General features: G+C 33.6%; 1 protein-coding gene across 7 annotated transcripts in view; it reads right to left on the bottom strand.

Annotated features, from left to right (window-relative positions):
- The window catches only part of LOC149729443 (uncharacterized), a 54486-nt gene that overhangs the window by 10262 nt on the left and 29303 nt on the right, over window positions 1-14921 (bottom strand). For 4 of the 7 annotated variants that reach the window (XM_089887286.1, XM_089887291.1, XM_089887288.1 and 1 more), the window contains 24 exons: window positions 14628-14819; window positions 14063-14247; window positions 13512-13679; window positions 13185-13235; window positions 11699-11845; window positions 11248-11493; window positions 10795-10923; window positions 10399-10566; window positions 9392-9944; window positions 9022-9188; window positions 8476-8574; window positions 7195-7412; window positions 6835-6912; window positions 5600-5753; window positions 5209-5388; window positions 4460-4570; window positions 3877-4017; window positions 3122-3265; window positions 2605-2775; window positions 2170-2274; window positions 1797-1935; window positions 1087-1256; window positions 747-856; window positions 211-346 (listed from right to left, as the gene is read on the bottom strand). In XM_089887286.1, coding sequence (XP_089743412.1) covers window positions 211-346; window positions 747-856; window positions 1087-1256; window positions 1797-1935; window positions 2170-2274; window positions 2605-2775; window positions 3122-3265; window positions 3877-4017; window positions 4460-4570; window positions 5209-5388; window positions 5600-5753; window positions 6835-6912; window positions 7195-7412; window positions 8476-8574; window positions 9022-9188; window positions 9392-9944; window positions 10399-10566; window positions 10795-10923; window positions 11248-11493; window positions 11699-11845; window positions 13185-13235; window positions 13512-13679; window positions 14063-14247; window positions 14628-14819 — 3962 coding nt within the window. The remainder of the gene's footprint in view (window positions 1-210; window positions 347-746; window positions 857-1086; window positions 1257-1796; window positions 1936-2169; window positions 2275-2604; window positions 2776-3121; window positions 3266-3876; window positions 4018-4459; window positions 4571-5208; window positions 5389-5599; window positions 5754-6834; window positions 6913-7194; window positions 7413-8475; window positions 8575-9021; window positions 9189-9391; window positions 9945-10398; window positions 10567-10794; window positions 10924-11247; window positions 11494-11698; window positions 11846-13184; window positions 13236-13511; window positions 13680-14062; window positions 14248-14627; window positions 14820-14921) is intronic. The other 3 variants (XM_089887289.1, XM_089887290.1, XM_089887287.1) reach the window with 2 other exon arrangements.

The following is a 14921-nucleotide window of genomic DNA, read 5'->3' on the forward strand; positions in this document are numbered from 1 at the left end:
CTTTGAGTGGGCAACGACAGTCGTTATAACACAGGCGTTCTGTTTCAAACACTTTGTGCCTGCTTACAAGCTACCGTATATGTAACTTTGTAGGTGAATGTTTTCAATTATGTATTTTCGTCATGTATGGCTGATATAACAATACATACTTAAACACACAACTTATTTATCTACCCTGCAAGACTATATCAACTTAATCCAGCCACTTACAGCAGCCTCTGATGCAGTTTGAGTTAGTAGTTCCTTCAATGCTTGTATAGCATCAAGCAAAGCTAACTTCTCATTCCTCCAAGCTTCTTTTAAACCATCAATATCAATGTCTGGCTTGTCTGCTACCTCTGTGTCACTGTATGGATAATAATATATAAGACTTAAATATATAAAACTATATATAAGACTGTGTGGCAGATAATATGAGAGACTTAGAATAGAAGTAATTAGAGAATTGTCCTGCATTGTATTTAAGGCGTGCATTAAAACCAAAGCATACCAGGTTCAATGCTTAATATTGATAGGTGTATGTAACTGTGTGTCCTTGCAAGACACTTAACTGACAGTGCTACAACCCAGTGGAAACTAATGAGTTTGTACCCTGGGTGTCGAGGTGATCGGCTAATTCTGGCTTAAATCTCAAGACCCCATGACTTAGCATGCTGTAGAACCTCACCCTTATAACAAAACAAAGCCAAATTTGTCTACTTTAAATTTTCTCAATATCCAAGTAAAAGTATACTGTATATATCCACCTTGACAAAGTGTTAGATAAAGAATTCCTTCCTTGATGTTGCTTGAGAAATTGTAGTTCGGATAAAGTGAGAACTTGAACGCCTTCGTTGTGAAGTCTTGACAACAAGTGCTGCGGTAAAAAACGGATAAATATATGTTACAAGACATTAAATCTGCTCTAGAAAAGCTATTTTAGAAAACAAGTGCAAAAAAAGTAATCTTTTTTTCCTATTCTAAATGGGTCATTCAGCATGAAACACACCATGAAACTAGAGATTTTGGGCAAAGTTGGCCTGTTACCCAGACACCAAGGATGCTACAAACCATTACTGAACTTTGCGAACACCAAGAACCACCAACCTGTAACTTGGATGAAATCTCGGCATCTTTGACAGGAGATGAGTTTGTAGATGTCTCATCATTATCTCCCATTGTTCCCGATGCCTCAGTTAGTTGAGAGATGAGTTTATTGTCCAGTTTATCGGCCAGATCAAGTTCAGCTCGCAACCTACAAGCAATTTCGTTTTCGCCTGGCAGCAAAAAAAAACAAATAATTGGTTGGTGATTGAAATTAGGTAAATGTTGGCTGCTAATGCTACATTTTTTTTTCAAGAACTGATTTTCTGGCATAACATCATTTGAAGTATAAATTAATTTTACATTAAAATTTAGGATCGTATGTAGAAGACTTGTCAATGTTTAATGCAGAAATCGGCTGTTTTATGAGAGAAAATATATTCTGGCAGTTTCTGGATTTTATTCTAGATTATGATGATTTTTATGTAACAAAAAGAATTGTATTGTGGAAATTAGTAGATTGGCTTAGTTGCTTGATTATGATGATATTACACATTAAATTATACAGAATAGTAATATAAATAAAGCATGCTAGGTGTTTAATTAAATAAAGGTAACTAGAAAAAATCCAATGTTTTTCAGCAAAACGTGTACTAAGAAAAAAATTATTAATTGCAGTAGCAATAGTTAAAGTAAGAACTGCATCAAAATAGATTTCCTAGCAAAAGCTTTACTATTTCTGCTCATAAATTTATTTTAGTTTATTTTATCACCGTTCATGGACTCCGATAGGATTTCCGACATTTCTCTTCTATGTTTCTCCTCCAAGTCACTGATCCTCACCGCATCTTGCTCCTTCTGCTCCTTAGCAGCAGCAACAACTGCTTCTTCCAACTCAGCAGCAAACCTCCGCTGAAAATAAAAGAAGTTAATCAAAAACTATGATATTGTTTTACCAGTAGAAGTTGTTTAAAAGCAAAAGTTCCAATAAAACAATGTTTAATTGGCCAACTTTGGCATAAATTCCTGGTCCATGTCTATGTGTAAACATTTTGTTTAGTTGTCCTAAAGTTTTACTATTATAAGCAGTTTCCTTGCATGCACATAACATAATGTAAAGGTACGACCAATATTCTCTTCCGCTACCTGCATCTCTTCCATCTTCTTCTGATGTTCCACTCTCATCTCCTCCATCATGTTAACAACCTCTTCATCTGATGAGGACTTGCTTTCCAACGATGAAGATCTTGACTGAGGAAAATAGATTGGGTTTAAATAAAAACAAGACATTTTCCAATATTTAAACGCGAATATGTGAACACTTTAATGAGTATACAAATTTTTATATAAAAAATATCATGTTTTTTACTAATTTTAAAATTAAAACCCCTGAAAGCTTTACATTAACAAGAAGTTGGAACAAACGGTTGAACATATTAACTCATAAACCACAGATCTCATGCTGTTGATTGTACAACCTTGCTCATAAAAAATTCGATACAACATTTAATAAAGCGGACAATGTGAGCTTTAATATATGATGCAAAGTATATATCCATCCGACCATTAATAATTACATACCATTGATCTCTCAGATGATCCTTGCATCTGCATCACTTCAGTTTCAACCAACGGAGAATGAACCATGGGTTCTTCTTCTATTGTTTGTTCACGAGTTTCAAGTTCAGCTTTTAAACGCGATATTTCATTCATATGTTGGTTGATTAGAGAATCTTTCTCTTCTTTGTGTGTCTGTTAATGTGGTATGACTAAGCTTACAGAGATATAGTAAAGCACACAGATTATAAAAAAAAACATATTGAACACAAAATTAATCAATTATTCAGGATACTCAATACACCAGTAGTATAAGTCATTAGGTATCTTCTAACTATGTTACTGCTGTTTACGCACACAACAAACACATTATTTAGCAAAATTACAATAATTTTTTATTAAATTGTACATAAATGCCCTCAGCTAATTCCTAAAGATTTCATTTCACTCCAGCTTGAATGCCATTACTTACTTCAATCTTAGCCTAAACAAATTTACAATTAGTCTCATTATCATTTATCTTTCTTTTATGTTAACCAACCTTATCCACAGCTTGCATTTCCATCTCTAGCTCCTCAGTTTTAAAGTTTAGACTTTGAATTTCTTCACGTAATCCTTCATTGAGGGAGGATAGACGAGCAATCTCAACTGCATTTGCTTCAGATTGGCTCTTCAGTTTGGCGGCCTTTACAAGAAAAGTTTAAAAAATTAAAAACGCTGCTAGAATGCTAGTAGCATCTTTCAAACTGAATTTTGTTCAGTCAACAGTACATAACTATATAACTAGCACAAAAGCTTATATTGTAATCCCATATATTGTAAAAGGATTAAACATATCCCATAATTTAATAGTAAATCGATTACACAACACTTATAACAGCCACACAATATTCTAATGCATAATTTATATAGGTTTAATAACACTCTATTAAATATCACATTATAAGAAACACTACTAACAGTAAACTTGCACAATAACAAATGCAACTTATAGGTACGACAATATGAATAGCACTCCAATTTTAAACCAAAAACAGCTTTCACCTTGCTGTTGCCTGACTATACACATGCAGAGCCAAATTATAAAGTATTTGACATAAATCGATAAGACACCCTATAATTGGAAAACTATAAGTAACTGCATTGTAGCACTGACACCCCAGATTTTATTAAAAACCTTTGTCCACATAAATAGGGTGGAAGAAATACAACACACCCTTAACTTTCCTTTGGCAAGTCTATGGCTTTTAAAAACTTTTTCAAACTTTTGCAAAACAACTTTATAAACATTCTCACCTGTTCTGTTTGTTCAGCTAGTTGTTTCTCAACTTGTGTGTTCCCATCATCAGGCGTAACATGGGTGGAAAACTTGTTTATTTGGTCCTGTAGTTGATCCACTTCTTCCTGATGTTCGACTAATAAAGTCCTCAGTTCATCCTGGAGGAAACAAATGGATTTTTTTAAATGTGTATAACATCTTTAATTTTCAGATTTTAGGTAAAAAGTGATTGTTCCTATTTTAATGTTTATATTTTAATACATCTAGATAAACATGGAAAGTAGAATATGAGATTAGAACTAATTATATATAGAGCTTGTAAAGGATGGTTCACCTTACAAATTTAGTATAAATTTATATACACTCAGTATTCTATTCTGTGTTCTGCTGCTACTGGTGACAGTGCAATAACAGAATACCAGTGTTAACATATAAGAAGAACCTTTTAGGGAGAGGGACCCCCGTAGGAAAATCCTTACATAAAAAAACAATTGCCAGAATAGAATTATAATACAGACTTATTGTTTTACATACTTATAATACACCTGTCAGCTCCTTATATAAACAGGAAACCGTTTAATGACTGACAAAAACAATTACCTCAAGTTCCCTCCTCGCTTCTTGGTTCTGTTGAACATTATCTTGCATTTCAATCAAATCATTCGTCACCTCTTGTACTTGTTTCTGTAAATCATCAGCTTCTTGCTGTGCCTGGGAGAAAAAGTATTGTATTTAAATATGCTGTATTTAAACAAATTGTAAGTACAATTGGTTTTATTCTATATGGGCGAGACCCAACAGCCACTTGCCAATAGACAGGATTTGTAGGCCATAGTTGATCCCCTACACAGTAATTGATAAAAACAAGAACTCTTTCTTATACCCAGCACTACACCTTACAAATGCAAAATATTTGTATCCAATCCAAAACATACCATGAATACAAATAAATTATAGACCAACTTCAAGGTACATTGTATGAAAGCTGGATTTTCCATTTATGGTAATATTTAGGTCGTTATACATAAGCTTGGTGTGAATTATGAAAATAATTGACAATCACAGAAACGTTATATAGTAGGGTGGTTCACTTATTCCTATACTTTCTTGTCCTTTTTGGTAAATTGGTAGTAAACAAAGAACATTCAAATAAATTGTAAAACCGTATCCTCACGACTACCATTGACTGTTGTTAATTGTTTAAAACACGATCAGGATATTTGGATATTATGTACTAAAGGTGACCCATATTCGCCCACCCTACTATATATAAGTTTGGGTTAGAATTATTGATTTATTGAAAATACATGGGAAACACCAATTAATGCAACCTTAACATAAACACCCACTTGTTGAAGTTCTGTCTCTCGCTCTTGTACAAGATCCTCCAGATTTTGCATCCTCGTCACCTGATCTTCAACATCTCCATCCTTCCTCTTCATCTCAATCTCTAATTGATGGTGAGCATCTTTAAGTGCAGTTAGCTCCTCCTGGACTTCTTGAAGATCTTTTGATGCGGCATCACGCTCCTAGAAAGATAAGCACACCATGGATGAGCAAACTAGCAAAGTTAAGTTAATTCTTAAATTTTAAACTCATTGGATGGAAATTGCAGTTGCAGTATCTAATTTTTTGTAAAAGGAGTTTAGATTTTTCTCATATACTAAGGTCTGTCAATCACGGTGTAAAAGGGGGTTTTAAATATATTTCAAGTGTGATTTGTTTGAACAAGATACTTACATCTTTAAGTTTGTTCATTTTTATCTTAGCTTCATCTAACTCTTCTTTGATCCTCTTTAGATCATCTGTAGGGTCCGGATGTTGCTGATCCTGGATGTCTCCCGCAACATTGAAAGATCTTAGCTCTTCTAATTCATCCGACAAAGCTTTGCATCTGAAATATATTCAATTAGAACGATTTCAAACAACAAACAGTAAGAAGTTTTACCCAAGAATAAAAATAAATATAGATAAAGCATAAGCATTAGGGCTGTGAATTTGTTTAACCATTAACCAATCAGTTTTAAACGGTTAACCGATACAACTGTAATCCTAATAAAAACGTCTTGTTTATCGCTTTTTTTTCGCGAATTTAAAGGCAACTTTATGACGTACGTATGGACTATGCTTGCAATACACGCGCAAACGTCCTTAAGGTCAAAGTAATGCTTTCTTATTCATATTCAAACCTATTTTAAAACACCTGCTGGCTAAATAACCAACGTGTGAATTGCAATTATGACGCAAATAATCCACGTGTGAATTGCTATTATGTCGTAATCAATTGCCAGGTCAAACAATCGCTATTATGATGCATGAATCCACGTGTGAATGCCTGCTATTTCGTAATAAACATGCTGCTTGGCTGAGGGAAACATTTAAGTTGTGTATTACGCCAATATAATGTTGCAAAACTAGATAGCCTGCGGTATTAACAATCGAGATTGACGACGTAATCGCCGTTGTAGGGCACGATCAAAGCAACAGCGTCCCTGCGCACTGTGTCTTATTGCAAAACAACAATCAACGAACACGAACACGTGCCTTTCGTGTAAATAAGACAGATATTGATATACGTTTATGCCCTATGACGTCATAGTTCGGTTAACGACTTGAACTTTTCGTTAGCGGTTAACCGAATAGGCTCGGTTAACCGTTAACTTTTCCACACCCATAATAAGCATATATGTAGCAAAGACTATTCAGCAAGATCCACCCAAGACTAACAACAATTCTATGCATGTGTATAATAATGTTTTTTTGCGCTGAGTAAAGTTAACATTGGTTCATAATAGCTTTATTTAATTGAATTTTAGAACGTTGGTAATTAGATTTATATGTTAACAGCAGCATGGAATAAATGTGTGTAATATACCATAGTGTAGAACATAAGACTGTAGCACCAATGCTAATATATGAAACACTAAAAGTTGACATAATATATCATACAAAAGGACTACATACAAAACACATACCGTAAAACCATTTCTTGTTCAATGTCTTTACATCTTTCATCAGCAACCATACGTTCTGCATTCAATTCTTCGATATTTCTGTATTTGTGACAGAAATTGAACCAAAAGTAAAACTACAATACTTAGGAGTAACTATTACTATAAACCACATATTGCTAGCATAGAAAAATAAGTTTCCTACAAATTATATTATTTTTATAACCCCAACACCTTAAGAAAATTAAAAATAAATGGCTTAAAAACAAAAAAAAAGGAAAAAAAAATCACAATTGTTTTAAAAGGTGCTCATTTAGTAAAGCCAATTTCATATGAAAACAATATTCTTCTACCAACAAGTGACAACTGCCACATAAAACAAACCTCTCTTTCTCAAGAATCATTTTCTCTTGGCTGTCAATCATCTCATCTCGAGATTTAATCTCTTCCTCCATTTCCAACATCCTGAATCTTAAATCCTCCACTGCATCAGATGAGGACACAGAGTCCGGATGTGAGCCGGCATCACTGGATTGAGAAGATGAAGATCTTGCATCTGAGTCCGGCTCAATTTCAATTGTCGGAACGTCAAACTTTTGCTTCTAAAAATATTTCAAAAAAATTAAAACAAAAGAGTTTTAATTTTAAAATAAAAAGTGAACAAGATTTTTAACAAGTTACCAAAATCGATGGTAGTCTACTAGTCATATACCTTATAGTTTGTTTAACCTTATAAATCCATTATAAGTTGTAGTAAGCTAATAGTTTGTTTTGTTTTTATCTCTTACAAATTATTTGTGTAAATTAATTAGTTCAAACAGTAAACTTAAAAACACAAATGAAAAAGTGACAATGGTTTAAAATTGCTCAAAAAGTAAAGAAAATATATTTTAATAAACTTTAGGTTCATGTTGCCTGCTACACTAGATGCAGAAGTAAGAGGATTATTTTGACAAGTTATTGCCTGGGGCACTAAGGTAGTATGGCAGTAAGTAAAGGTGAAATATTAACGGCAGATAGCGGGAGAGAGCTGGAAATGATTAAATGTAAGAAAAATTATGTAACATGGGTCTGGTGTGAATTCATATACAACGTTTCTTTCTTTCTTTCTTATAATTGCTATTGATATTGAAATTTTTCTTTTATATCATTTCTATTAAACTGGTAATATAGAAAATTGATATTGGAAAAGAAAGACGTATTTTGTATTTTATTTGATGTGTAAAGCACAGTGGTAAAGTATAGGAATATAAATGAGATATAGAAGAAGGAAATTGGTGTGCAGATTTTGTTGAACCTAAAATACTAAAATAGCTCTGTTGCACATAAGGTTTTGAACTTTTTTTTATAACGGCTAGTGGTCACAAGTTTGGTTCATAAATAAAAAATGCATACTAGAGGTTTTAAAACAACTGTACTGCCTAAGATGAAATTTTGAAAATTTTGGAAAAAAAGATATGGGTGAGATTCTATAGCAAGGCATGCCTTAGCCTGGATTCATGCTTTCCACCTTGTATAAAAATATAATAAATAGAAGTATCAAAAATATATTTCCACTTTGTGGCATTTCACTTTGCAGATGGTTTTAGTCGGAATTGGTTGTCCTAGCACCATCCGGACACGTTTGACCTCCGTTTTGAGCTCTTTTACTCTCCGAGAGCTCACCTGTTCCACTTGTATTGCATCAGCATCACTAACATCTGCTTCATCTTTCAACTTTATCCGAACATCCGTCTCATTTAGATCTTGCTCCAACTGACATACCTGAGGGGTTTATATTTCTTTACAACCGTTTCCCAAGACCCAAGACCCTTGTAATGCTGTGCCATAGGATTTCACCCATACAAAAAGATATATATATATATATATATATATATATATATATATTTTCTTCATAGATTAGGATTAGAGCAAAAAACACATTTCCAATTTTAGTACAATTGAAGAAGTGGGGATTTGTATCAAGTGTAGTGACTTGGTAAAAACCAATGTAAAGCCGGAGATAGTAGGGCAAGCTATACAGAAATTATTTAACAATTCTAACTATTGTCAAATTTGTGGCTTGACTTTTGATATATTTCTGCAAATAAAGTCACAAAAACTGAAAACCAATATTTAACTATGAATTTCCACAGCCTACACCACCACCTAAATCTCAGGTTTGATGGAGCACTCAGACCTCATCCACATAGAATATAAACCCCAACCCACCTGTTGTTCCAACTCCTTCACATCACAACTCCTCTCATCCAACTGTGATTCAAGATCTTCCACAATCTTCATCTTATTCCTCACATCTTCATCTTTCTTCCTAAGTATCCTCCCGATCACACTTTGGGGATGTTCCTTCAACTCTTGCTCGATCTCGAGAAGTTTCTCTGTGGAAAATTAATAGTAAATTAAATCACCAAGCCAGAAGATTTCTGTTATAAAAAACAAGCATTATCAGCAACAGTGAGCCTCAAAGCTTAAACAGTTGCAAAGTTTGCTGCTAAACCACAAATCTAGTAAAGTCAAATTATGCTTTAATAATAATGAAGGTTGTATTCCATAACAAACATAATATTATTTTACCACTAACCTCGGATTATATTTGAATCCTCTGCCTTTGGTTTCCCTTCTTCTTCTTCAACCTCCATAGAAGAATCCTGCTCCTCCTCATTTGACTCCTCAGATGATGTAGAAGATGTATGAGATTTTTCCTGAACCTCCGAAACATCCTTCTCCTTCTCCAACCTCTCCTCTAAGTCCCGGATCTTCTCTTTAGTCCCGGATGGAATATTAAACACATCTTTAGATGCTCGGGATAATGCATCCTCCGCTCTCCTTTGAGCAACTCCCACATCCTCCCGAAGTTTAGCGTTTTCCTCTTCCAGATCTCGGATGCGGCTCGCCTCTTCCTGCCTCGTCAGCTCCCCTACTGTAAGATCAACCTCCTGGATGCCAGTATCTCCATCTTCCTCATCTTGAGATGTGGACTTTGGATCAGGAACTTCCACTTCATCTTGTGTGGTAAGCTCCTCTAGCTTCTCAAGAGCTTGATCCAACTGCTCCTCTGTTGATCTGAGTTGCTCCTGGAGTTGATTATTCTCCTCCATGACTTCTCGGAGCTGGGTTTGAAGAGATGCCAGCATCTGATGAGGAAGATTAGGTTAGTATCAAAAATTATTATTATTAAAAAAAGAAAAAAAAGAAAAAGGAAAAATTTGTGCAATATTAAATAATTTAAACCTGTTTTAAAACATGATTGTGTAGCTGTGTAAAAAGGCAAAGGATAAGTAAAATATTTTTTCAGTAGAACAAATTTTATAGATCAATTTATTAATTGGTCCAGGAGTAGTATTAGCATAGATATCAAAAATCCTATGAAACAAAACGGTAAATGAGTACGGCCATACGTTAAGTCACCCTAGGAAACTGAAATGTACATAAACTGAGTGTTGTGGTATAATGGGCTAAATGTGGCCTAAATCCTTGAACCTTAATCTCACACATACAGAATAAAACAGATTATATCATATAACAAAACAATATCAACTTAAAATTCAGAAAATATTAATTTCGTTTAAAACTAGAAAAGTACAGAACCTGTTGTGCTGAAGCATCTCCACCCCCTTGGTTTTGAAGCATCAATATTTGCTGACGAAGATCATCAATTTCATCATTTTTCTCCTCCAGTAGGTGGTGTGATAGAGCTTCTAGTTGTTCTGGTTGTGTGGAGGGAGGCAGTGTTTCCTGAAGTTTCTTTAATTCTTCCTGAAATGAAAATTGTAGGAAACACTGAAAATATTTCTTTTTCGGTCAATTTTCCTAAACAATATTTTTATAGAAAAAATAGCAATTTATTAATAATTAAACTATCTGATATGTAAAGTTTAGTGTTAAACAAGACTCCTTTTTTTAAAAGTTTTAATTTTTTTATTTTGAAAATTTGCAATACACTTCTCCTAAACGATATACCATGGAATAATTATACATTCTTACCATTAATTCAGTATTTTGGGCTTCTACTTCCTTCAAGTGATCCACCTCGTGTAATAGACCGGACACTTGTTCTTCTTTTTCAATAATTTGTGAACGAAGCATGCCTTGTTGTTCAACCAAGTGTTCGATCTACAAAACATATATAATTATATATATGTTGCTAATATGGAAAATGTAACTCATCATATAAAAACTAGAATTCTTTTCCCTAAGGATAAAGTTCTATAATGAGGCATACCAGAGAACAGACTTGATCTACTACACTCAGAAAATTGGATAAACATGAAACAATTAATATATACTAGGTCAATCTTTAAAAGAACACACGTATAACTACATGACACTTAAATATGTTTCCACCCACGAAGCATAGGAAACAATGATAAATTTCTCTACCAATATCTAAAATTTATAACCCAATGACTGTTTGTGTTAAAATTTCACTACTCCCACCTCCAAATCTTTCTCTGCGATCTGCTCCCTCCCCTCCTCTCTCATCTTCCTGTCCTCTGCATCCGCTTGCTCCTGAGCATTCATCGCATCCTCATCAACTCCATGACGATATCGATCTAGTTGTGCCTCCAGTGCCGAGATACGGAGCATGTTGTCGTACAACTCTTGCTGGAGGACCTCATGTTGCTGCTTGGACTCCTGGAGCTCCGCTAGTGATGAGGAGGAATCTTCCTTTTCTGCCTGCAACTAAGTACATAGGAATCTATCATTAAAAACGTCTTTAAATTCCCACCATCGACAGCTGTCTAAACAAAAGTTGCCGCAACTAAAGAACATTTAAATTGAAAAAATGCAAAATATCATTAAAAAAAGACCCGTGTTATAATAACTGTCAATGGTCCATGTAAGGATAAATAAGCTACATCCAATAATATAAACCAACATGACTCACAGTTGCAGCTTTTTCCTTGATGTCTCTTATCTCATCTTCTTGACTTCTTAATTTATTTTTGAGAGTTTCAATCTCTGTGTTTGCTGCATTCACCTCCTCTTCATGGGTTCTCTGTTTTGTGTCCAGGTCCTCTTCAAGTTGTTGCACCTTTGATTATTGTGCGTTTAATTAAAAAGGTGAAGAGATAGGTTAAGATAACATATTAATAACAAAATGATTCTATTTAATCCCATCCAACAAGTAATGTTCTAGCCACTCTAGTGAGTCTCTTATTGACATAGAGTTCCATATTAAACAAGAGACTGATGACTGTTTAAGACATATTCAAATATCTCTAATACTGTTATAGTAAACTATTCATTCGAAAATATTTTTTGCATCTTTCATATTTCATAGCACTTAATATAGATAGCACAATTCAAAATATCTAGGAATTTTAGCAAAAAGTCAGCTGCGCAAAAATGTAATGGAACATCTAAATGTGTGGCAAATGCCATAGCACTTTATGTGGCACTACAACATTAGGACAACAAAACTTAGAAAACACGTCCAAAATAAGCTGAACATATATAAACAGTTTTAAAAATATAAAACATTAGTAGTTATGCATATATATATATTTAATGCTAATCTACTAACTAAACCTTTATATTCTTCTTTCTTTTACGTTTTTGAACATTCTTACCTACAGCATGTTCAGCTAATGTAAGAGATAACATGGCTAGCTAAACTACACCACACACATACACACTATAAGCTAACATAACCAAGCCGCTGCCCTGGGCCATGTGTTGTAATATGCATCACTAATGTCTATTTATATCTAAACCTTAAGGGAGTCGACAAGTTAATGCATGGGAGTTAAATAAACAAGCAATGGGAATGATATGCAAGTGTGTTGTGATGCAATTATCATCTATAAGCATAATATGCATTGGATTGGTTCAATACAAACATTACAAGTGAAAACCTAGATATGTATGTTATAACTTTCATTTCAAAGGTTTTGGTTTAAATATTTAAACTAACTACCAAAGTGGTTAGGCTAAAGTTTGTATAGAAAATTAAAACTGACCAGAAAACCCAGGTTTTTTTAAACATAACATATTAAATATGTTAGTAAAGTTTTTTCTACAAAAAACATTTAAATTATTATCTAAATATTTAATTATTAACTAATAATATGTTCTACACGCGTAAGGTGCTACAGCTAGTCCAGTAGGGGACCTGGGATTTAATATATTACATTCAAGATTATTAAATAAGTAAGTTCTACAAAACAGAAAATATAACTTGAAATAACTTGATAATAATTTTAAAGAAACTATAATGCACAAAAGTTTCATATAGAAGATATGATTTGAATAAAAAAAAAACAAATTGATTGCACATATTAAGTATATCATGCCTGTCGTACAAGTATGTAATTTATTAGTTTATGTATTATGGCATGCTTTATATATCTATACTGTACATGCTGAAGCACCTGCTTAGTTTGTTCCTTTAAACATGAACTAGGCAACCCTAAGCTTCGACGCTGATGTGGGAAATTAAAGTTAAAATAAACTTAATCACAAAAGCTATGAAATTACCAAAATTTGAATGCATATTTGTATTTTAAACAAATTATTGGTATGTTTGCTTTAATTAAGCGTTGACTAATAAAAAATAACAATTAATTAATTAATAATTTGATGCAAGTCTTGCAATGGCACAAACAAAACATGGTATAATAAAATGAAGTACTATACACCAGAGGAGCCAGTTTAGAAATTAAACAAAAAAATCGAAACCAACACCACCACCAACCCACCTTGCCGGCCAACAAAGCATCAGACTTTGCTGAATCACGAACTTGATCGATTTCGTTTCTTAAAGCTTCCATTTCTTTCTCAAACTGATCTCGTTCAACCTCACGATCGGATGTTAACTCCGCGTTGAAGCGAGATCCCGACTCTGTTTGTTTCCTCAGTGCTTCGATCTGGGAAACGGAAACAATTTTGTGAGATTTAAAAAAATGATTTAATGTTTTGAAACTACACATTTTTATTTAAATTTTTTTGTGATTTTAAAAACTATAGCACTATTTCTTAACTGGAAGAATTTTTGGCCTTTATTTTTGTAATAAATTAGTTTTATTTATTAGTTAAAGTGTAATTCTCCATATACAGGAAAATCAGTTCTTCATTAGTTAATCTGGATTTTATTCTTATAAAACAAATTATATAAACAAAACTTAAATATTTTTTTAAACATGATAACAAAAGTATCTTAATTAAAATTAACTAAAAAGCGAGAATCAACAAATTTTATCACAAGTTCACAACTACCTATCCACAAAACAATAAACTAACATCCACATACTTGTGATTTAAGGTCTTCTATCTGTGATATATATTCCACTTCTTTTTCTTCCGTCTTCTTCAGTGTCTGCTGCATCACATCTTCCAGCTGTCGAGCGGCATCAGTAAGGCGATCTCTCTCTTCCTTCATCTTCTCCACAAGGAGGTTGCGCTCCTGGGTTAACTCCTCAATCTTCTGGAGGAGATCTAAAGATAAAATGGTAAAAGATAAGGTTAAGTTTTCCAAAAAATGGTAACAACCTGATTCCTGAATATAACAAACATATTTTAGTAACAACCCAATATTCGTATAATTAAGTTTGTAATACCATCTTTTAATGAAAAACAATAGTTGTGGCAAGCTTTGTCCCAGGGGTTCTTAAACTTTTTGAAGCACGCCCCTCCCACACTTTTTGTTAAATTATCACAGTGGTGTTCAATTAATTACTGCCATGATCCACCACAGCCAAACCTAACATATTGGACATGCTTTAAACCGCACCACCTTGGTTTTTTTTTTTTTTAAATGCAGTGTAAATAAATATATAAAATACAAGCAAACTTTTTAAATACAAAATCCAACTCACTTATTTCCGCTTCCTCTCTGTTCTCCATCAGCGCCTCCCTCTGTGTTTTTAGAAGATCTTTGTCCTCTTCCAGTTTTATTTGCTCCCTCTTCACCTCCTCCTCTCTTCCTTGCAAAATCCTCACAACTTCCTCCTGATCCGAGATCTGCTTCTCAAGATCTTGGATGCGAGAGGATTGATCTTCCAACTCTTCTGGAGTAAATTGGTTGTTAGTAAAATAGTGATTTGATTTTATTCACAGCCTGTTTAAATAGGTGTTGTCCAAGTATTTTAATTTCCATCATCATTTAGCAT

Source organism: Ciona robusta, chromosome 10 (assembly GCF_009617815.1).
Source record: "Ciona robusta chromosome 10, ASM961781v2".
Classification (NCBI taxonomy): Eukaryota; Metazoa; Chordata; class Ascidiacea; order Phlebobranchia; family Cionidae; genus Ciona; species Ciona robusta.